The 25083-nt window shown below is 39.5% G+C and overlaps 1 protein-coding gene across 7 annotated transcripts in view; it reads right to left on the bottom strand.

Moving 5' to 3' along the window:
• Positions 1-268: 268 nt before the first annotated feature.
• The window catches only part of LOC121166521 (nibrin-like), a 36906-nt gene continuing 12091 nt past the window's right edge, over positions 269-25083 (bottom strand). For 4 of the 7 annotated variants that reach the window (XM_040995681.1, XM_040995685.1, XM_040995686.1 and 1 more), the window contains 11 exons: positions 22196-22313; positions 21446-21639; positions 15228-15325; positions 14427-14556; positions 12476-12742; positions 10194-10638; positions 6554-6640; positions 5279-5431; positions 3940-4053; positions 1494-1543; positions 269-388 (listed from right to left, as the gene is read on the bottom strand). In XM_040995681.1, coding sequence (XP_040851615.1) covers positions 358-388; positions 1494-1543; positions 3940-4053; positions 5279-5431; positions 6554-6640; positions 10194-10638; positions 12476-12742; positions 14427-14556; positions 15228-15325; positions 21446-21639; positions 22196-22313 — 1687 coding nt within the window. In that variant the 3' untranslated portion in view covers positions 269-357. The other 3 variants (XM_040995683.1, XM_040995684.1, XM_040995688.1) reach the window with 3 other exon arrangements.

Here is a 25083-nt window from a genome sequence, read left to right as displayed (position 1 = left end):
ACTACTAAATGGAAATGGGCAAAGTGCAGAACACAGTAAACATTATGCTCTCACTTGTGTAGAAAATTACTGAAAATATTACATGCGCAGGAATTTGAATAAGTATTAATACTCTGCACACAAAGGGCATGGTATCATGGATTTCTCTCTCTCTCTTTTTTCCTGAGGGGAATCAAATAATGAGGACTGCAGCAGAGTTACACAAGAAAGGAAGAGTTTTGTCCATTTTATTAAACAAACTTAGGCCATAAAATATTTGTGGCTTAAATTTCTTCTATATACTAAATGTATATAACCCAGTTAGCGTGAAGTGTTTGCTAGAAATCGTTCCTCACAGCTTCTTTTTAAAACCTTCAGTTATCTTCTTCTTTTTGCATTAGGATTATATCTGCAAGGAAAGAATTGGCATTAAAGAATGTTAAAGTAAGGGATCATCATTTACTTTGAAAGCTTAAGACACACACAATAGCCAACAGGATGGAAATGCCAATTTCATCCTTTATTAAAGGACTGGCAGTTCATTTTCATTTATGCCTTTGATGTTGCTTTTATGAATATATTGTAAACTGAAACAAATCATTAACAAAAAATGTTATAAAGCACTAAAATAATTAAAACAATAGTTTAAAAGTCACGGTATGTTTATACTTCTTTCAGTAGGGCTTGGAATGGATCCCACACACCTGCACTCAGAAATTAAAGCATACCATTTGCACAACAGAACAGAATGAACCCCAAATAGAATTATAACTGTAGAAAAGTTTCTGCTACAGCAATTAAACAAATATAATTGGGCAACCTGACAGTCGCATTTAATCCTGAAGAAATCAGTATTAAACCAGTATAAAAGGCATTCTCATCTAAAAAAAGTGGATTGTATTTCCAAAATTAGAGAATCAACCAAACTGACTGTGAAAAGTACATGACTTTCTTCTGTCTTTACGATTAGAGAAAAAAAAAATTAGGAAAATGCACCCTCACACTGTGTTTCTCTTCTGTTTAGTATTTGAGCGTCAACTAAGACTTGTTTGGCCTATTACATTTTCAACACTCATTACACTCCTCTAAAACCTCCCACAAACTTTGAAAACTCCAATCTATTTTTCTTTGTTTTTATCTATGTGCCAATTAAAGTTAATGTCTGTCATTTTGTCTTAATGCAAAGCCCCTTTCATTCATAAGTCTAATTAAGAGTTGAAAATAAATCTCAGAAAGTGGTCAAGTTCAGCTAGCTCAGGAAGCCTCCTTTTCCCTGCATGAGCCAATACGGATGTTAACTACCTTGTGTTACAGCACAACTGCATCGACCCCAAATTTGAAAGCTATACCCAATAAGCCCAACTGAGAGGTGCTCAAATAGTACAAGGAAATAGGTATCCTAAAAATAAAACATTCCCGTAGTGAAGGGCCTATTTGTCCAAAAGGGCAGAACAACAAAAAGGAATCTATATAAATAACAATGCAAAGTTTAAGAAAGCTGAATTAAACCTTACCTAAAGAGATCATCAGCAAGCGATTCTTCCTTGGCGTGCTGAATTTGCACCTGTTGAAATGAACACACTTTCAAACATTTGCTCAGGGGTGAATATTAAGGACATGAATATCCAGGCTGACGCGTCACAGTGAGCTCTGGCCTCCCGACCATCTCCCCCTCCACAAATCATTTGTTTTCACTTCACACTGAGACTATCATTGCCCCAGTGCTTGAACAGAACAATTCTACCCGACCTGCCTTCTACAGGTGTCCCACACATATTATTAGTTTGTTGAGTTTTTAATTGATCTTTCCAGCAGAACCCTTCTACTACATGGAATTCCAGTGCACTGACACAAGACCACTCCTGAGCCTGAGATGGGGGTGCTTCCCCAGCAGCAAATGGGCTCCTTCCGTTTAGTCCCAGCTGAGCATGCTGAAGTGGCTGCTGAACTACCCCAGCCAGGCAGTACTTTTCATGCTAAAGTCCTCAAGCTTCTAACACATTAAAACAGAAAAACCATGTGCTGAGGGCATTTCCTCAAACCCGCCTCTGATCCCTTCATTTGCCATCCAAAACCCTTCAGTGACTGAGTCTGACCCTTACAAGGTGCAAATCCCTGGAGAACCTGGCTTCCTATCACCTTCCTAATCATATCCTGCATCTCCAGACCTGTTCTTGGGCCCATGTCTTCACATCACTTAGCTGTGGATGTTGTGGCCATTTGGAGAATGAACCAGCAGATGGAAGAACATCCTTCTCTGTCTCTCCTTCTCTCTGTAACTCTGCCTTTCAAATAAAAATAACATAAAGCCTAAAAATATGCAAAAGAAGTAGAAGTAGATAGCAATAAGACAGTTATGCCTTAAATGTAGAGACCAATAAATAAGAAAAATATTTTAAAAGCTTTCACAGAGACTCTCCTAAAACGAAGCTTCAGAACTATATTCAAAAATCAGAACACTTATACAGTACTCTAGGAAAAGAAGTGGAGAACATTCGACAATGGTATATATTCTGTTTCCTACTGACTTTCAAGCTGAAAAACGGATACTTCAAACACGCAAGTCATCCAGAAAGTGGAAAAATTGGACTATCAAAAGATAGAGCAGGGGAGCTGGACAGAGGCACAAACAATACCCTCTGTGTTTACAGCAGAGACAACAAATGACACACTTTCTGTGATGTTGGCAGGGACACAGAAGAAAACCCAAGGGGAGGATGAACTCAGCACTAAAGGGAGAAAGAAACGTAAACTACAAAACACAGGACAGTACACAGCACTGTGCGTGTCTCGACTCTGGCACCTGATAAAAGAAGGAAATAAAATTTTACTTTAGGCTTCTGACTCCAAATACATACTGAGTGCTCCAAAAACAAGTATCACAAGAGACTGTAAAGTGGTCACGTATTGGTGAGCAAGACTGGCATATAGATGCAAACTTTATTTTTCTGGAGGAAATAAACTGAACCTACAATCCAAAGAAAACACACAGATAACATTCCAAGGAAAGTGATCACAATCAGAGCATACAAAATAGATACTCTGGAAAAAAAGGGCAAAACAGATCAAGGATCAAGAAATACCAGGTACTGATCTCACAGGCAAAGGAAAGAGGAACTTAAAAGAATCAGCAGGAAACAAGAAAATTTACAGAAGAATGCAACAGACTCCCAGTGATCCAACAATACACTAGGCTGAATTAGAACTCAATGGACTGAGGACATACCAACCAGAACTGAAGAAAGAAGCTGTAAATGGGGAGATGATCCGAAGACATCGCCAAAAATAAAGTTCAGTGACATAAAGAAAGAAAACATGTAGAAAAGTGGTCAGGATGCATGGGAGAAAACAGTGAAAAAATCTAACTGATGCCAAATTGGACTTTCAGAAGAGAACAGGAAATAAAAACTGGACTCCAGGTGTTAGGAATGTTTTGTTCTTAACTTGGATGGTGGTTGTGAGCACAGAAACACCCACTGATCTGCAGCTATCGTGCACTTGTTGGTAGGCACACCATATTTTAATGGTTTCCAAAATGGGCACTACTCAAGAAAATTCCCTATGATAAATGATCAGGTATGTTTACTCACACACAGTTCCTGCTTTAGAAACAGCAGGCTATCTATCAAATTTATCACTGATAGATTTGTAATAACCTACAGAAGTCTACACACCCATACTTTTTTTGTGGCTGAAAACTTTTTCCTGTTTAGATCAGAATGTTAACTAACCCACTTGCTTATGTACCATTTTGTAAACTAATACCAATAAAGTAGAATTTTCTAAAAGAAGTGATCCAGAAAGTACAGATTAATCTCAAGGCTTCAGATCTCACGTTTCTTGAATGATCTCAGGCCAGTTATCCTTGTTTCTGGTTCTAAGTAGTTGTTTTTAAGAGCTCAATCTTAAGAAACTTGCATCTGTAGTTTATCTCAGTTTGTGGGCTTCACTTGTACTAACCTCCATCTCCTGCCTTAGCCACTCTTCCAATTCCGCATTCTTTCGAGCATTATGAGCTATTAGATCTGATCCTCCAATGATGTGTGGCAGTTTTCCTGCTCCGGGAAACGTGACCTGTTAATCAGTCAAAGTAATACGGTTTTTAACACTTAACTAACAAATACAATGATCAATTCATACTCTAAATGACCTTTTAACTATTTACAAATGAACAGTTTGCACTAAAAACATTCTGTGTGCAAATGCATTTTTCAAAGCACAACAACCACCATATTACTGATTTAGATAGAACTCAAATTCATTTTAATTAGAGGCAATTCAGTACCATTTCCAAATAAATTTGGTTTGAATACCATTTGTAGCTTAAAAATAATTTTTAGCATATCAATATTTCTCATGATTTTTATATATTCAAACTACTTTCTAAATATTTAACTACTTACACTGTTTTATACTTATTTACATACCAATAGCAAACACCACATTTTTCCCTGGTAACTTAATCAATAATAAAATCTCGTCCCTTTTGAGTTTCTATTCACAAGCCACAGCTGTGAGTTGGGAAAGAGCAAGTGCACCACTAAAAAGGCGTCATATGAGAGGGATCTCGTCTAAGCAGAAGAGATTGCTCCTGTCGGACGGAGTTCAGACCCCTCTAGAGCATCATAGCAGGTACAAATCAACCTGAGAAATGACAACAGTACACGCTCACATCACAGACAAAGAGCTACACTATGTCAGTTACGGCAGACACTGAAATAATTACTGTCCTCTGATCAAATGCAGAGGGCAAAGGCCACCAGTTAGTGTTAGGTCTGGATCAAGAAACAAATCCCCAGAACAGATAACAAACTCGCACTGATTGAACCAGTGATATCCCATTAGTTGCGCTAATCAAGTTTATGTAATGTCAGTTCCTTAATAAGCAGGAATTCAGATCTGATGCAACATTCAGTGTCCATGGAGTAATGTGTATATTATGTGGGTCAATAACACACTTACATTATTGACACTGGTTCCAAACAGTTTTAATATATAAGCTAGATACGTAGTCAGGTGATATGATCTACACCATGGTATCGCACAATGATGAAACTGTCTCCTCAGAATGTATCTCAGTGTTGTTAAGGGATACATGACTGGGTTTCTATTTGGTTTTATAAAGGCATGAAATAATAGAATGCCTGCAGCCTTCATTACTGGTTGTGCTCAGCTTTTAAGTAGAAGAAACTGCATCCATTTTGAACATAAACTGCTTTCATTACCATTTAATCTTAACAATATTTCTAAAAACATTTCAAACACTGCCCTCTTGTGATACACTTAAAGAAAGAACTACCTTTTTGAATTTCTTGAAATTCTTCCGTTGACCATAATCAATATTTACATCCGACAGATTTCTGGAAGTGGAGATAACCACCAATGATCTAAATTCAGTCAGTAACAGCTTCTTTGGAAACTCCTCGCCATCTTCCCGAAGTTCATCATCGTTCTTAAATGGAGTCATAAGGGATGGAAAAGGAGAAATAAAATTACTTGTTATTTAGGAACTTATGGCAAAAACTTAGAACGTCTGAGGAGACACAAGTTTGCTTTTGGTGCCTGCACTTTGTATTTGGAACCAAATCATATCTTCCTCAAATCCCCAAAATTATTAATTCAAATGCTTTATAACTTTGGAAACATTTCAACACATTGGCCTGTAATAGGAGACTAAAAATCATATGGGATTTTAAATTTAGTATCCTATCCTAATAAATAAACAGCTCACCTTCGTGCATATGTTCTCAATACAAAACCTCAGCACTGTCTGCTTCTCATTAGAACGGCTCACACAGATGATTACATATTCTACATGTTCCACAGGTCATCTACCATACTTAGGCATTCATGGATTCTCAGCACTTTTTTATTTTTAATTTCTTTAATACCTCAAAATAATCAATTTTTGTTTTCAGACGTTACCTCATTCACTCACAAGCCATTTCTTTTTCCAGATGAAGAGTTCTAAAATCAGCCTCAGGATTCCTTCAGACATCCTTCACTTGCTAACAGTGACCTCTGATTCATGACATTTGCTATTAGCTACCTAGTCAGTCACACAGCACCACTGTTGCAGCTGCTCCTGAAGCTGCTAAACTGGAAACAATAACAGGGGAAAGTGCTAACAGGTCTAAATTACAGGCAGTCAGGAAGGAAAGGAAAACCAGAACAGACAGCAAGCAGGGGTTCCTGAGACAGGCAGAGCACTGTCAGGGACTCTTTCTAAAAAGCAGTAGCCTAATACCTCCACAGTTCACAAATATCTCACATTCTCCCGCCCTCCAGGTTTCACCCTCATTATTTAAGTAAAGAACTTGAATTTTATGAGTTTGACAATGTCTTGCTCCTGGTCATGTACCTACTGATGTCACAGGAGGCAAGGAATGACTCCATACTGTCACAGTTAACAACAGCATTCATTTCCAGAGGAGGCACAAGGAAGAACAGGATCAGAATTGCAGAAAGAGAAACAATTAATTCCAAGAATGTACAATGAAGGAAACAGATGACAGTTGCTCCCTACACGTCAGATCTTGTACAAATAAAATAGAACACATAAAAATTTCCTCATGCAAGCTTCTTCTTTGATGGACACTTCTTTGGCTGACCACAGTGATTCTTGCTTGAGATCACACTTCTTCCCAATTTCACTTTCTTGCTAAAGGAATAAAATTCATAAAATATTGTTCATAGGAGTTACAAATACATACATATTTACTTAACTTGAAAGGCAGAGTTACAGAGAAAGAAGCAGAAAAAGATCTTCCTTCTGCTGGTTCACTCACCCAATGGACACAACAACTAGGATTGGGCCAGGTCAAACCCAGGTTCCAGGAGCCAGGAGCTTCATCTGGGTCTCCCAGATGGCTGACAGCAGAAGATGGCCCAAGACCTTGAGCTACTTGCCTCCCACCTGGAGTCCTAGAACTTCCTGGCTTCACCTGCCAGTCCTGGAGGCTGTGACCACCTGAAGAGTGAACTAGCACATGCAAGCTCTCCTTGTCTCTGCCTCTCTGTAGCCCTGACTTTCAAATCAATCAATCAATCCTAAACACAAGCCACTGTCCACTGGGCAAGCCAAAGAGACTTTGTTCAGGCCTATAGTAAGTTCTAGAAGCACACTGAGTTCCCCTAAAAATCATTTGCCATTGTACCACTGCTCCCTTCTTCTCCCCTTCCCTGTGGAAAAGCGGGACCTATGTTTCTGCATAACTGGGATTGTGGTAAACACTTGTGTGGCCTTGCCCCATGATGTGAATCTTTCCCCTTCTTTAAATGCCTTTCCTCCTACTTCATTCTGTCACTTTATTCCAGGAAAGGTTCATAGGGCAGAGGGAAATTGTTCCTTCATTCCTATAGTGGGAATACCAATAAACTGTCACTGTGCTTCCCTTTGTCTTCCACATTTCCTAATTCTAGCAAATGACTTGTATAACCAAAAGAAAAACACCTTAATCCCAATGTTACATTGGGATCTTAACTCATATTTACAATTATAAAGTCACATTAACTGTTCAAGATACTTGTCTGCAATGAAAGTGGAGAGTGTCCTGTATAGAATCACAGTATCTTTCATGCTGAGATGTCCAGATCATGTTCTAGGCAAAACCATATTACATAAAGAGTTTCCTAAACTTTCAGTAATACTACAATCCCTTTAGATACAGTGCACGACATATCATTTTACATAAAGTTTTCAATGTTACAGCAATAAATATTCACATCACTTTTGAAAAGGAGATTGGAAAGTGCATGTTTAGGAACTAAAGAAAATTAATGCTTCACTCACCAATTATTACGAGTAAATATGTGTCTTCAACCTTACTAGGCATGACTACTTTAATATACATCCAGTTGCTATCACCTTCAGAATATTTTAACTTCATTTAGACACAATGATAACATACATTCAATATATGAACCTTCTCCTACCTTCCTCTTCTCTACATCCTTCAACTTGCTAATTCTCCTAGGGTTTTATTTTTTTTTAATAATAACATTTATGTAGTTATTTGTAACACAGTTACTGACAGAGAAGGAGAGAGATATCTTCCATCCATCGGCTCGCTTTCCAGGTAGCTGCATTGCCTAGAACTAAGCCAGGCTGAAGCCAGGAGCTTCACCCAAGTCTCACACACAGGTGGCAGGGGTCCAAACGTTGGACCATTCCCACTGCTTTTCCCTGGCCATTGGCAGGGAGCTGGATCAGAAGAGGAGCAGCAAACACAAACCAGTTCCTATATGGGATGCAGACATGGCATGCAGTGGCTTAACCCACCACACCATAATACCAGCCTCTAACTTTTTATTTTGTAACTTAGAGAATCACATAATTATCAACGTGGATTCTCAGAATGTAAGCTTGGGGATGACCTATACTTTTTCTCATGTGTCATGTAAGTCTATCACCAGGTCAGAGATCTTACTCAAGGCCTATGAAAAAATAACATCTCAGATTGCCTTTCATATTTGCATGTTCAGTGTCCAGTATAACTAACTAAATGAACGAATGACATTCTGGGAAAGCTGACAGAAGAGATCAAAATCACAGGGCATCAACATAAGTCCCAGTATCTGTGAGACCCAGTACAGTTAGTGTCCGCCCATGTTCAATGGATATTTACTACTGCACTGTAGGTTTATTGTAAGTATAATGATGGTATCTCCCAAGTAATAGCTATTATGACAGGGTAGTAGAAAATGATATAATTTTAAATGAGAAGGAAAACTTTGGACTAGGTGGATATAATGAGGGGAGGAAGAACTAGACCACAGACGCAGTGGGTGCTACTAAGAATGTTACCATTGCAGGAGGCAATTGCCTAGATTGTCTTGGACCTAGACAAGTGTTCTACTGTTGGGAGAAAAGCAGCCAATAGCAGGTGGGCATTCTTGGCCTGGATAATGCCAATCCAGTGTTATGTAAATCAGTGTGCCAGCATAGCTGCTTATTTTATCTTATTCTTATTAAAGATTTGCAGCAAATGCCATGCAGTGGGGGGCAGGGGACAGACACTAGGCTGGGAAGCCCCCTGCACACACTGGCCCTCAGGCTTACTGTGTGCTGCTCAATGGCAGGGGTGCTGCAGACTACCTGAGGAAGGGGGTCAGGGGCCTGTTGCAGTGGGGGGCCCTGAGAGCATGCCTGACAGATGAGGAGTGACCTCATAAGACTTGGAGCTGATAAACTTTGCAAATTTTCTCAACCTCATGCAACGAAGCCGACACAACCCAGAACTAACACAACCACTCAAGTTATCAGCCTTGCAACATTCTTCCCCACATCGGGGTCTCTAATTCTCATCAAATGACTGGCCTCCATCCCTAGGTGCTGATGTAGTTTGACAGCAAGGAGTGACTGCCTTTCTTTCCCACTGTGGACACATGAGAAAAAAACAAAAAAGAACTGATACATTTGTCCCACCCTCCTCCCTCCCCACCCTAACTGGAGGCCCACATGCTCTACATTTCCCTCAATTTTGTAAATAACATTGAAAATAAAATAAAAGTTCAAACAGAATAGAAATAACTGAAAAAGGATAAAATCATTGCAGGAATAGCACTAAGTTTTCCATTTTAACTCACAGTAAATCTATGGACATACTAGAATCTGTATTAAGTCCCAAAGTAGAAAGAACAGTTCTAGGGGCTGGCATTGTGCTAACGTGGTTTAAGCTGCACATTGTGTTACCAGTACACCATACCCGAGGGCCAGTTCAAATCCTCCTGCTCCACTCCTGTTCCAGCTTCCTGCTGACACGCCCACCTAGGAAGGGAGCAGCTTAAGTACTTAGTCCCCTGTCACCAATATGGAAGACCAGGATGTAACTCCTGGCTCCAGGTTTTGGCCGTAACTGCTATAGCCATTTGCCAAGTGAGCTGGCAGCTGGAAGGTATCTCTCTCAACAGCCCTCTCTGTTACTCTTTCAAACAAATACATACATTTTAGAAAAAAAAAAAAAACAAAGCACAGAATAGTTCTACCATCAACATCGTTTAGAAACTACCTTTTGGAAATCCAGCTCAGGCTGGATTCAACATGTCACCACGGGGAGACCTGCATGGAATTCCTATTGCTGAGATTGAGCTTGCCAAGTCCAGGTTGTCATGGCCACCTGGCTGCAATCTCTCTCTCTCCCCACATCCTTCCCTTCTTGTCACACCGCCTTTCAAATAAATAATTCAGTACACAAATTTTAAAAGACACTTACAGATCCTTTGTCTCTTTCTAGTGCTGTTTCATCATTGCGAGTGCTGCCTGTTTCCAGATCCATCTTGGTCCTTTTTCTCATATTGACATTGTCCTCTTGTTTATGAACATTCACTTGCATTTCCAACTCTGGTTTTCTGTTCTTGAATAACTCTTCCAAGACTTCATCTTCTATGGCCCGATCATCCATTTCTTTTCTCTTTTTAGTTATTAGCTTTTCCGGGCAAAGAGACTGATGAGCAGAATTTTTCACATCAGATTTGAAATTGTTCACTAGAATCAAGTTATCTGTTTCTTTGTCAAGAGGCTCATTCTGAGATAGATGCTGCTGTGTGTTTTCCCATATTAAGACTGGGGCAGGTTGGGTTTGTTCTAGAAGAGAACAAGACATTTCTGTTCGTGCTGACTTGGATGAAGACATTTCTTGATCTTCTCCATCTCTTTCCCTTAGATTTCAACAAAGAAAAGACACAAACAGATCATGAGTACAGTTAAGTAATTTTTCAGTTAGGTAAGATTTACAGTTCCCTCCATCTAACTCACAATGTATTCTTGATTTTCATAATTAATACTATCACTGGAAACCAACCACAGACATTTGAAAGCATTTCATATTTATACACATTCTACAGTTGTGATAGGAATAATGGACCTTGTGGCTCAAGCAATATGGAAATCCATATTTTCTCTGCTGAAGCAGAACTGATTAATCACTGCCGAGAAAAAGGTAAAAACAACAACAAAAAAAGTCTAAAAATACTCTGCTGCCAGGAGACAGCAGCTGATGTGTAATGTAGGGAATTGTGGGCAGTGAACATTATCCAAAGGATAAAACTTGACAGGTTAACTCACTTTAAGTTAACAAATCAGAGTAACTAAATCTTAAAGATGCTACTGATGTTCAGTGCATTTACTGTGTGACCGGATCACGAAAACAAAAAGACCTAGGTCCCTGCTCTCACATGCTTACTGGATTAGTGCTGAACTGGACCCGTGAAGGAGATGTTTAACACTGATTTAATATAAGGGTGTATGGTGGGCAGAATGACTAAGAGAATTTTATAGTAATTTATGTGATCAGAATTCAAACCAGGGAGCCGTAGCTCAAACAGGAAGGGAAGGACTGAAAAGATACTGAGAAGAAGCAGCAACACATTTATCTTGAGAGGCACAGAAGAGTTAACCACAGGGAAATGATCACAAACAACAACCAAAAGAACCCAAAAAACCCAGAACGACCCCCCAAAATCAGAATGCTTAAAAAACATACAAAAATGTGTGAAGAAACTCTCAGGGCCAAGTCAGACAGATCTAAGAACCTGGATAGGCCACTATTGTGAAAAACAAATGAAGACTACAATAAAGAGAAAGATTTAACTGTTAAGCACTAGACAACTGTGTCCAAGGATGTCACTTATAGATGATGCATTGCTGGTTAAGAGACAAGCCCTACAGAGTGGCAGAAAAATCAAGGATCTGTTTTAGAAAATATTCATTGATTGAAAGGCAGACACACTTCATGACAGAGTGATATAGACAGATCTCTTTCATACATTAGTTAATTCCCCAAATGGCCGTGCAGGCCCAAGTCAGAACCCTGCAATGCCATGCAGCTCTTCCACGTGGGTGGCTCGAGACCAAGCACTAGGGACCTACACTAGCAGGTAGCTGGACTGAGAGCAATGCAACCAGCACTACGACAGAACTCTTGATTATCGCAAGCAGCAACTGAATGCACTCTGCACAACAACGCTAGTCCAGCAATAATCATCTTGAACAGCTTCATGGTGACTTTAGAAACAAAAGGGAAGGGGCCAGCATAATGGCTCAAGTGGCTAATTCTCTGCTTGCAGCGCTGTCATCCTGTATGGGCACCGGTTCATGTCACTGCTGCTCCACTTCTCATCCAGCTCCCTTCTTGTGGTTTGCAAAGGTGGTGGAAGATGGCCTGCATCCTTGGGACTGTGCAACCCCACATGGGAGACACAGAGGAAGCTCCTGAGCTTGCCTTCAGATCAGTTCAGTCCCAGGCACTGCAGCCATTGGGGAATGAATCAGCAGACAGAGGATCTTTCTCTGTCTTTCCCTCTCTCTGCAAATTTGCCTTTTCCAAGAAAAATAAGCAAAATCTTTAAAAAAAATCCACAAAAAGTAATTTCATCTAGGAGAATTATTATCCACAAGCACACGCAGAGGCAAAATAGGACTAAAGAAAATGCCAACTATATAATAATAGAAAAGCAAGATTTTCTAGAGACACAGGAAAGTCATCTAAACATTTACCTTTTTTTAGGCAATGGTTGAAAGTAGCTTTTGATGGAGTTAGTCTGCTGCTGAGAAGCCCATTTTCTACCTTTATGTTCACCTGCAAACTTTGTTGGTGAACCTTGAGAGTCTGACATTTGCTTCCTTTCCAGAGTATTTGATACTTGATTATGAGAACCTGTTTGGGGAGGTTCCTTTACAATGGATCTTTCCTGTGCAAGTGTTACAGACTTTTGTTCCAATCTGCACATCTGGATTTCTTTTGGCCTTTCACTCAAATCCATACTGTAGCAAAAGAAAAACAAATGCAAGTAGGTAATCAAGTTTACAGCAAATTTATCTACAAATAAGGATGTTGGAGAGGTCTAAAGTGATGTAACTTTAGGAGCAAAGTCCTGACTGACACTATTTCACTGGACTGATGTTACCGTCCAAGGGAGCAGCTAGGGTCAGACAAGCCCCAGGAGGAAGAGTTTCATCCTCACAAGCATGTATTTTCAGGCATGCTCTAATAGATAAATAGCCCACACAAGGAAAATCTACCTTGTCTCTTATTATAGATCAAATGAAACGATAACCGAAGATAAATGCTTATTTTCTTTCTAAAATTATTTCTAAATAAATGTGCCATAATAAAAAACATTGAGAAAAATCTGTCATTCCAATATCACATGTAAAGAACTGTTAATATCAGTCTAGATGGGTTGATGTTGATATTCCAGCCAGATGGCATCTCTAGAACAGAACAGAACTCCATACACTGGCAGAAAATAGTTTAAAGACACAGTTTTACAGCATATGGTTGGATAATGCCAATGCTATGATTTTCACATACACACATTCACCCATAGCACAACAGGTAAACTTGTCATTCAGCATCCAAAATAGTGTCTCTGTTTAAAAAGTTAAATCTGACCTCAATATAAATGTAAGTATAGCAATAACTAAATACAGTCCAATATATGAGTAGGGATAGCTCAAATACTTAACACGAACACTTCATTGAGGAGTATTTAAAATAAAATAAATTATCTTGAATAAAAAGTATAACAGAGCAAGCTAATCTAATGCATTCCAAAGAAAGTCATCTCAAAAAAATAAAACCCCCAAATGCTTAACAAACATAAAAGCACTAAATAAGCTATCTTTATAGAGAAATATTTCAATTGTAAGTAATTCTGTCAATGGGAGCATCTCCTTTTAAGAAATCGAGGTAGTTCTATGGGATCCCTGGATCCTTGTCCCTTCCCTCTCCTCCCACTTCTTCCCTTTCCCCTCCCATTTCCTCTCCTTCTCTGTCCCCTCCCCTCTCCATCCCTCCCTTCCCTTCTTCTCTGCTCTCCCCTCTACACCCCTCCTTTACTCTCCCCTCCTTTCCTCTAACCTCCCTACCTCTCCCCTCCTCTCCCACTGCACAGAAGAATGACAACCATCCTGGATGGGATGGCGTGGGCAGCACAGACTTCATCATGCTGAGAATGGCACAACATTTGAAGCTTACAAAATGTTTTTCTGCAATGTTCCACTTAACCATTTTTGATCATAGTTGACTACAGATAATAGAAGCTCCAAAGAGAAAACTATGGATAAAGGAAAACTACCATTGTTTCAAACTTATATCACAAGTGACAAAGCTGTGTAATTCTTTCTAGTCTACAAGACACAGCTGAAGGAAATGAAAAAAAGAAATTCACCATAAGCCAAGCATCTATAGTGCTGGCTTCCATGCCACAAAGGCAAAACTGAGTAGATGCAACAGAAAAGCCCAAAGGCTAAAATACTTAGTTGCTGGTCCCTTACAGAAAATTGATGACTTCTATTCTGTCACCTTCCCTGCCATCCTACTTTCCCACGCTTCATCTCCTAAGACATGATGTGATAAAGGCACTGACTATTTCTTCATCATACTAATCTATCATTAATCTAGTGGCAGCACATTGGCAAAAGCTTGTTAACACAGATGCCTTACCACGTATCTACTTGCTCTGACTCTGTGTCAACGACATACGTTGTAGTGTTCACTGGGAGACTTGGCCTTAGTTTTTCATCAACCAATAAGGCTTGTGAAAGGCTTGGCCCTGGAGTCGTTGTCTTTGCTCCTGTAAATCACACAAGTGAACAAGTGGAAACAAAACAAAGCAAAAACAATCACAAGGGCTAGAACCAAGAGAGACATTTAGTCTCTGCATTTCCACAACTACCACACTGGACCAAAGCACCAGCCTCTTTTTCACCTTGAGCTTTTCACTTGTACCCACCCTTCCACTACAGACTTTAGGAATCCATTCTCCACACAAATCCAGGCTAATCCTTCTTGTCTACCTGGACACTCTGTAACACAGACATATAATCTGCCTTCTCCCTCGTTCAGGATGCACTTCAGTGAAGCCCTCCACGCCTGCCTCACTACAAGAGCTTGTCCTCAATCACTTTCTCTTCACCTTGCTTTACTCTTCTCTTTCTTTGTACGGCCCTATCTGAACTGAGGCAGTAGACTGATGTTTACTTTGGAATCCTGAGCTTTAGGATATAAAATTCATTAAAAGAGGCCTGCATTACTTTATTCACCAAGGTGTCTTCAACACCAGAACAGAGCTTAGTACCTGATAGCCACGAATATTTACTAAGTTAATAAAAGTATGCATGTATAAACAAATGTTTTCAAGACTACAAATGGAATCAGTCTTAGAAAGCATAACAGTACCTAGCACATACACAGACTATGACTAAATGATAAAGTTGCTAAACCACAGAATAATGTTTTAATTACCTAAACTGGGCTGGTGCTGAGGATCACAATAATTCTCTGTAGTCATGAAAATAACTGCCAATCCAATTTCTGCTTCAGGAATAGGTCGAAGACCCTGTCTAGCAGGACAAAATATTAAGATTACATCATGCAAAATCAATCTTATGTTTCTTCCTGAAACCATAATTTTTTGGCATGAACAGAATTTCAAACACAGACCTAGCTTCCATTAATAATAACACTGCAGCAGTATATTACATTAGACAAGTCTATCGTACTTTATGAAGTCAGGTAACTATCTGCAAAATGAAAAAAAAAGTCAGAAAAAGATACAGATCTTTATAGTCATAAATTTCTATAATTTTTACAGTAGCAGAAAATAGTAATTCCAAGATGAAACAATAAGACAGTATTATAAATTACTCTATGATGACAATGATACAAGAAAAAGGGAAAAAAGAAAAGAAGTAGAAAGGACTACATACAAGCTATAGCTATACATGTGCTACTTCTGCACTTCAAATAAACTTCGACAATCGAATGTATTAAAGTATCCCCTTTTGGGGGGCGGGTTATTTATTTTTATTGGAAAGGCAGATTATCTTCTGTCCTCTGGTTCATTCCCTAAATTGCCACAATAGCCGGAGCTGAGCACATCCAAACTCAGGAGCTTCTTTCAGGTCTCCCACATGGGTACACAGTCCACAAACTGGGCCATCTTCCATTGCTTTTCCAGGACATTAGCCCGGAGCTGGACGGGAAGTGGACACCAACTGGCATCTACAGGGGATCCTGGAGCTTGTAAGGGGAGGATTAGCCACATGAGCCACTGCCCTGGGCCCTGAAGTATCTTCTTAAAGGAATCTCGTGGTATACCAATTTGCTGCTATTTTACACTGTGAATGACTGATTTTATAAAACAAAGATAATTATGAACTGAACTTTAAAAAGGGTTTAAGTACAGGTATAATCCTAAAAATTTTATACTCAAACATTTTGAAGACATTACAACCAGCTGATCACAAATACCTATATATCTTTTAGGCAACTTAAAACTAGTATTTAAATGCCCTGTTAAGTTTTTTAAAACTATAAATTATAATATGCAATTTGTTCTGAAGAGTCAGTACCTGAAATATTGCGGGAAGACAAAAGAAGCATCTTTCATATTATTAAAATTGTTGAATATTTATCTGAGAGGCAGACACAGAGTTTGCAAGCTTTGACCCACTAGCTCATTTAAATAGGCACAATGACTGGGGCTGGGCCAGTTGCAAGCTCAGTAACTGAGGAAGCAATCCAGCTCTCCCATGGCTTTGGCAGCGGCCCAGTTACTGGACACTGTTGCTTCCCAAGATCTGTACTGTTGGGAAGCTAGAGTCGGGAGGCAAAATAAGGAACTGTATGCAGGCACTCTGATGTGGGAGAGTGGCATCTTCATTAAAGCATTCAGCTAAATGCCTGCCCCACTGCTTCTGAAATCAATAAAGAGAGTAATGTGGTCACCATTACTACATTTATTCAACACTGCTCTCACAGCTCCAAATAGAACAAAACAAACAAGGAGAGAAAAAAAAAAAAACAGATCAGAGGCTCAGGGATTAGGAAAGAGAGCAGATGTGTTATTATCTGTAGGTACAATTTATAGAAAACAGGAATAAATGACTAAGGGTTAAACGGGAGTCTAAGGAGGTGGCTGCACACAGGATGAATATCTAAACGTCAGCACTTTACAAACATCAACAGCAAATAACCAGAAAGTACCATCAGGGAGACAGTATCATGCATCTGCATAGTACCATAGGGTGCCTACTATCTACAAATGAATCTAACAAAAATATTAAAATGTCCACACAGCAAACACAAAATTATAGTGATTTATAAGGGTCTTTAAAAGGCCTAAGCGAATGGTTAGGGACATCATATCCACAGATACTAATCAACACCTAATTCTACTTCGTGCACATACATTCAGTGGAATTCCTAAAAGTCCAACACAGCTTTTGAGACTGTGATTCTAAACGTACATGGAAAATTGAGAAGCAAATAATAGCTGGGATGCGTCTGAAGAAGTGGAGAAAAAGTCTCCCAGCAGAGAGGAATTCACTGAAGTGACAGCAATTACGACAAAGTGGTAAATGTGGCATGACACATTCATCAGTGGAATAAAACAAAGGTAAAAGCATAGCTGCACATGTAGGAACTTTGTTATGCAACAGAAAAAAAAACAACCATGAAAAGCAAAATAAGACTAGTAAAAAGTCAATAAAACATGAGCATTTTCTGACCTACAAAAATATTTCTTAAACATAAACAAAATCACTGACTACAAAAGTTGTCAATTTCACTACAATAAACTTAAGGGCTTTTTATTTATCATCACACTAAAAACATGTGCTCCAAAGTTACAAGTTACAAAAAATTAACAGATTTTGCAATACTCCTAAGTAAAGAAACAAACAAAAAAGAATTAATAAAAAGTTTCTATAAATGTAAAAAAACACAGAAACATGCAAATACTAAGATGGTCTGTGGGCTCAGCACGATGGCTCAGTGGCTAAATCCTTGCCGTGCAAGCGCCAATATCACATACAGGCACTGGTTCATGTCCCAGCTGTTCCACTTCCCAGCCAGCTCCCTGCTTGTGGCCTGGGAAAGCAGTCCAGGATGGCCCAAAGCCTTAGGACCCTGCACCCATGTGGGAGACCAGGAAGAAGCTCCTTTCTCCTGGTTTTGGATCAGCTCAGTTCTGGCCGTTGTGGCCACTTGCTGTGTAAAGCAGTGGAGATAAGATCTTTCTTTCTGTGTCGGTCAGGTTGCCTCTGTAAATCTGCCTTTCCAGTAAAAAATAAATAAATACATGAATCTCAACCAAAAAAAAAATGGCCTGGTATTTGCACCACATCTTTATTCTCCAGACATTTATTCACAAATTACTCTTTACATGAAATGTTTCTAAAAGTCTATTTTTTTAAACAAACACTGTAAAGAATGCAAATATTCTTTGATAGTTCAAGATGTAACCAACAATTAAGATTTTTTTCTTTTTTGAATGTGAGAATGAGGGCAACGGAGAGTCCACAGCCAAGTCTGTGCCAGGCCAAAGCTAGGAGTCAGGAACTCCATTCTGGTCTCCCATATGGGTAGTAGCTGCCCAAGTACTTGGTACATCTTCTGGTGCCTTCTTACGTGCCTTAGCAGGACGCAGGATCTGAAATGGAGCAGCCAGGACTGGAACAAGCCCTCTTATAAGGCATACTGCAGTGCTGCAAGCATGGTTACTTAACCTGCAGTGCCACAACACCAACCATCTTTTTCAAACTCTGAGACTTCTCTGCCTATCCCAGAGTCCTTCACCCTTATCCTGGCCCCAAAACAAATAACAGGGGCAAAGACTATAGAAGCAAATGTCACCGTATGACCAAGGTTGTCAGTCCAACCTTGTACTCCACTGAGGGTTTCTTCCCAGCATTTATGTATGCGGAAAGCAACATGCACTGCTGAAGAGCCTGGACTAGAGAACTAGACGCCTGGATCCCTATTCTGGTTATGATGCTCTACATCTTCTAGTCAAGTCCTTTCATCAGGTACCTCATCTACATAATGGAATCATAACAGTAAATAACGCTTGTGAGGATTACAAATTTGAATATACTAACCTTTTCTATAGATTTATGTAATTTTTAAGTGATAAATGGTATCACTCTTTTTCTGCTTGGTACATTCACTACCTGGCTCTCTGTCACAGGCTCTCTCATCACAGGTAAAATGTTGCCTGAAAGTGGCCTTCTCTACTTATTTTGTCTTTATGTTAAAAAAACAAACAAGAAAGGTTTAGGCTTTAATTTATAAGGCAAAGTTAGAGAGAAGCAGAGACAGAGAGATCATCCATCTGCTGTTCCCCTAACAGCTATAATGGGATGCAGAGCTGGGTCACTCCAAGGACAGAAACCTGGAGCATCTTCCAAGTCTTCCACATGGTGCAGGGGCCTAAGTACTGTTGGACAATCCTCTGCTGCTCTCACAGGCAGATAACTGCACTGGAAGTGGAGCCGCCAGGATTCAAACAGGCACCCATCTCAGATGCCAGCACCACTGGCAGTGTCGTTAACCCACACACCACGGTACTAGCAGGAGGGGCCTTCTATATTTAGAATGGACTTTTCCACTTAGCCCTGTTACCTAGTTTCCTTCATGCACACACATAATTATGGGCCTACTTTATCCTTCTCTCTCTCTCTAGACAGTAAGCTCCATTAATGGCAGAGATTATGATTATCTTGCTAACCATTAAATTCCTAGTATATAAAATATAATGAAACAGTACATTTCTGTATTAGCAATACAATGATAATTTTGCTTTTCTTAAATATCTTTTTTTTTTTTTACAAAAAAAAAGATTTACTTCTTTTTTCTTTGAAAGGCAGAGTGATAAAGAGACAGAGATCTTGCATCTGATGGTTCACTCAGCAAATGGCTGCAATAGAGAGCTGGGCTGGTCTGAAGAGCCAGGATCTTCTTGCTGGTACCTCTCATACATGCAGGGGCCCAGGGACTTGGGCCATCCTCCACTGTCTTCCAGGCTTAGTAGCAGGGAGCTGGATTCCAACTGGAGCAGCAGGGACGCAAATCTACATCATGGTGACGGCCCCTGAAATTTATTTTCTATTTAGCAAACCCACATGAGGAAAAAGAAAAGCAATTGCCATCGTCAGAAGGACTCTGGGAACAGGACAACTGAATCTCTAAGAGAGCTGGTGATGAATTTCTCGGGCATATCTGCACTCAAGGTCCCAACTATGTATCTTCTTAGGTGAGTATAAATTTAGTCAACAGACTAGCAAACCTGGTATTTCCATTGTGAGAAGTTGGTGTGATGGAGGGGGTGAACAATTCACTAGAGAGAGTGAGCAGAGCTAGGGTAACTGAACTCACCCTGCAAGGAGGCAGGAGACAGGCAGGTCCCCACGGAGTGGCTGACAACTGTGGCCACACAGATAGTGACCTGAGGGGTGCACCTGCAGTGCAGTCCCTTATTCCTTATGCCAACTGCCACCACATGCTCGGAAGGGAGCAGTGGGTGGAACGCCTCAGGCTGTCTGTTCCAATGTTGACCAATTAAAGAAGCATACTTGTAGCTACAATTGGATCCTCAGCTGGGATGAGCTTTCTCTGGTCCACCACATTTTTCTGGTAGGTGATTGGCGATTTTGCCCTGTGCTGGGGAATCTATATCCTCCGTCATCCTAGAGGACTCCACCGAGTGCTCCAGGAACACCCTCCACAATTTCACAAATCCTTTTAAGCTTCAATAACACTGAGACTGTGGATCCAGTGGCACGGTGGCTAGGTCTGAGCTGCTTCACTTCCAATCCAGCTCCCTGCTGATGTGCCTATGAATGCAGGGGAGGATGGCCCCAGTGCTTGGGCGTTTGTACCCACGGGGAAGAAGCTCCAGGTTCCTGCTTTTGGATCAGTCCAGCTGCAGTCACTGCAGCCACGTGGGAAGATCTCTTTCTGTCTCCCCCTTTTCCCTTCTATGACTCAACCTTTCATATAAACAAATCTTAAAATAAAGATAATAATATTGCTAAGATTGTTAACCAATAAAAAGCTGATGGCAGAATGGCAGAAACCCTTGACTGAACGTATCTATTGACTCTATCAGCACTACAAATACTAAAGTATCTGACCTTTATTTTTTTTCTTGTCTCCTCAAAATTACATTATACAGGAAGAAAAAATTTTATATGACTTTTAATATGTCGTTATGAAAGGATGAATACATTTCAGCTTTAAGCAACTTCAGAAAGAAATTATCTTGAATTTTAAACTTAACTATATCATATTCAGCAAAAAAGCTTAATATGACTTTATTCAATCAGACAGGCTAAATACAAATTCTATTATTGTAAAAAAAAAAAAAAAGAGGCAGAAAACATGCTGATAAAACTGTTCCTAGCACACCAAGTCACACTCAATTTTCAAGTAAACCACATGACATAACTATCACAAAAATTCTTGTATCTAGGAAGCATCGTCAAAAGTTCATGGAAACTGTGTTATGAAAACACTACCTATGAATTTTCAAGTGCTTTTCCCAAATGAATGTCTTTTAAGGTCATTTTCTCCCAGACTTCTCAAGTAAGCTAGTACTTTTACATTACTAAATGAAGTGTAATCAAAATGTCACATAAAACTTCCCATTTGCATTTTAATTTAAAATAATAGTGCTGTACCTCTGAAGCATCTCCATAATTGAGTGAATCCATTTTTTCTGAGAGTCAGGAAGTACCATTTGTGTACTGGTTATTGCTATATCAATAACACACGTTCCAGGAGCTGAAAAGAAGCTATCCTCTTCTTCATTTTCTTCTGTTATCAACTTAGCTTCTCCACCTCCAAAGACAACTGCTGAACTTAGTTTCTTATACTAAAAATGGAAAGAAACATGTTTTGTTAGCCAAAGTGTCCTGAGATAACTTTTACTATGTAAAAATTGAATTTGGAAAATAAAATTGAATTGGAATTAAAAAAGAATGGGTTCTACTCCTAGAATAGATCATTTGAGATTTCATTTTGGGCAGAATCCTTACTCAGAAGTTCTCCATGCAGCCCTGGAACCATTACCTTGTCCACAGTAACATCATCGTCATCATCAGACTTACTCTGTCGGCTTACCCGCATGACTTTCTGCAGTAACAAAGTTAGGACCCTTGTTTGGTACAGAGAAGACACTCTATGGATGCTTACTGACTGAATAAGCTAGGACAAAGTTTCCTGTCCTCTGTGTTTACATATTTATATAAACCAGCTCAGTTACCAGGTATTAAGAAGTATAATTATATACATGACCACCTGGCAGACGCTGGTGCCTGCACTTCACAATTCTGTACAAAAATTCTCAAATCAAATACCTTATCAGTGTGAGAACAATAGCACGTGTTGATTTATGGTCTTCTTTAGGAAAGTATAATTTCTAACATTACCTGCTTGGCATTTAAAAATACAAATGTTTTTCCTTTGAAGATCTCTTTTCTTTCCTGCCGCCCCGACAGATCAATATTATTATTTCCAATGGCTGGTTCATCAATAGGTGGGTAAAAACTGTAAAAGTTTGTAAAGCATATTGTAGTTACAGACTACTATGCTTACTATTAAATTGATAAATTTCTGCTACCAGAAAAGCATAATTTCCATAAAATCACAACAAGTTCTTTTTAAAGTAAGATTTTGTTTTAATTTGGTACAAAATGACCAAAAGCCACCCATGTGCCTTTTCAGGAACTATAGTGAGAGGTACTGCACAGCACAGCAGGACTGGCTTTCAGTTCCTCAGAATAACCAAGGTAGACAATCATAATCAGACACATGGGAAACACACATGACTCAAACAGTTAATGTGAATTGCAAAAGGGTGAGAGAGAAGATCAAATTCTATCAGCAGCTCGTGTTTACTGGGAGCCACTCTGTGTTACCAAGGCTCACATTTAGTTCTGTGAACACTACCATAATATTGTTTCAGAGCATTTTAGAAAAGTTCACAATAGTTTAAAACTTTCTCTAGAGTAAAGAACCTATTTTTCTGCTCTTTAATAAGATGCTATAATATTTTTTAAACGTCTGGGGAGATGAGAAGAAAGCAAGGAGGAAGTAAAACTGAACAGATAATTCTTAAAATCTCATTAGGCCATTCTTTGAATTCCCTAAGAGATTTTGTTACAGTTGATGCAGCTTGTCTCTTTAGCTCCCGGGAAAACCCAACATAAGGATGACTACAGGGAACAAGACAGGAAGAGGCAATTCACAACATTTAAGGGTTAACTCTCTTCAGAGAGCAACAACCGGACAATATTGCAATCTTAATGGTGATCAAAGGAGGTAGAACTGATTTCCCTGCTTCCTCCTTCCAGCTGCCATCTCGCTCCGCCTCCATTTCTCCTTGGCCACACAGAATATGCATCTGCTAAAGTAAAGCTGAGTCTTGACAGAAAAGTGGAAAATTTATCAACTTGAAGAATAACCATTTCTCCAATCCATCACAACAAATGCTCTAAGTGTATCCTGAAATGATTTCTGCAAGCCAAAATCTGGGGAGTGACAAGTAAAATTCGAGCTACCATGTTAACTTCTGTTCTAAAAACTTTTAAAATTACATAGTTCTTTTAGCAACTGTACCTAAGAGAGTTTGTGTTCGTTCAAAGGATTTAAGATTCTACACTGAACTAGGTCTAAAAATAAGCATTTTTCAGCCCTAACACTACAGGAACAGGAAGACTTCAAAATTTAACCCAGGAAACAAATGACAAAAATCAAACAAAGGAGGAACTGTTGACTTCCTCCTTATCGGCCCTTGCCTCACAGAATAGATGCCTAAAGTAAAGCTGATCTTTCATCTGTGGAAACAATGGATTCACATCAACAAATGATCAATATAAATTGATCTGCAATTGATGGGAACTGGGGAGAAAAAGTTTCCTGTGTTTTTCACTTGTACAGTTTACTGTACAAAAAAGTTAACTGTAATTTCGTTCAAAGGATTTAAGATTCTACACTGAACTAGGATTGTAAAAATAAGCATAGAATTTACCTTCAGCTTTTCCTAACAATACTATGAGAGTACTAACTATTTCTGAGTCTAGAATATTTGGTTCTTCCACTAAATACGATGAGGGCAGAAATTAATAGTTTAAAAAATTAAAGATTTGAAGGATAGAGTTCCAGAGAAGGAACTCTGGGAGGGAAGAGAGAGCCAAGCCAGAGCACTATCTTCCATCTGTTGGCTCACTGCTTTCACTTCCCAAATGGCCTCAACAGCCAACGTGAACCAGGGTGAAGGCAGGAGCAAGGAGCTTCTTCAGGTCTCCCACATGGATGGAAGGGTCCCAAGCAGTTGGGTCATCTGCTGCTGCTTTTCCCAGGACATTAACAGGGAACTGGATCTAAAGTGGGTAAGTCAAGACATGAACTGGTATCCATATGCCATGCTCAGCACTGCAGGCAGCTGACTGCTGCAACCTGCAGTCCCTGAGCTTTTGCTTTTTCAAACTTCAATGTTCTTCTGCCTCTTTAATTTCAACATGACATAAATATAAATTATAACTTTGATACATATACAAAGTATAAACATCTCTCAACTTTTGGACTACAAATTTAGGTAAAATTCTGGGATTAAAACAATGTACTGGGGACAGCGTGGCTAGCGGCAAAGCCAGCCACACTGGCATCCTGATATGGGCATCGGTTCTAATCCCGGCAGCTCCACTTCCCATCCAGCTCCTTGCTTGTGGCCTGGAAAAGCAGTCGAGGATGGCCCAAAGCTTTGGGATCCTGCACCCATGTGGGAGACCTGGAGGAAGTTTCTGGCTCCTGGCATTGGATTGGCACAGCACCAGCCATTGCGCTCACTTGGGGAGTGAATCATTGGATGCAAAGATCTTCCTCTCTGTTTCTCCTCCTCTATGTATATCTGACTTTGTAATAAAAATACATAATAAATATTTTTTTAAACCCACAATGTACCTTGGTTTACTTTAAACACTGTGTAATTTGAAACTCACCACTAGGTACAATCTACCTTGACAAAAAAACACATATAGGGAAGAACTACCCTGAGCAAAGAACACCGATACATTAGGGTAGCTGGAGAGAAAGCCGTACTTGACCTGGCACACAGACTGCGATCTCAGCTTCACCCCTGTGCTCCAACTCCAGGACAAACACAGATGATTAATAACACAGTGAGAAAAAGCGAGCCATGTTCTGAACTTCATATTCCTAGATGAGCCTTTCATTTCTCAGTGTACTGATGAGAACAGAGATTAGTGAGAACCATACAACTAATTAAAGTCACTATTTCTGAAGTAATGTTTTCAAG

Source organism: Ochotona curzoniae, unplaced genomic scaffold (assembly GCF_017591425.1).
Source record: "Ochotona curzoniae isolate NIBS_2020 unplaced genomic scaffold, NIBS_Ocur_1.0 patch16, whole genome shotgun sequence".
NCBI classification, from domain to species: domain Eukaryota; kingdom Metazoa; phylum Chordata; class Mammalia; order Lagomorpha; family Ochotonidae; genus Ochotona; species Ochotona curzoniae.
Note: the sequence above shows the minus strand (reverse complement) of the source record. Positions and strands in the feature narration are given on the sequence as shown.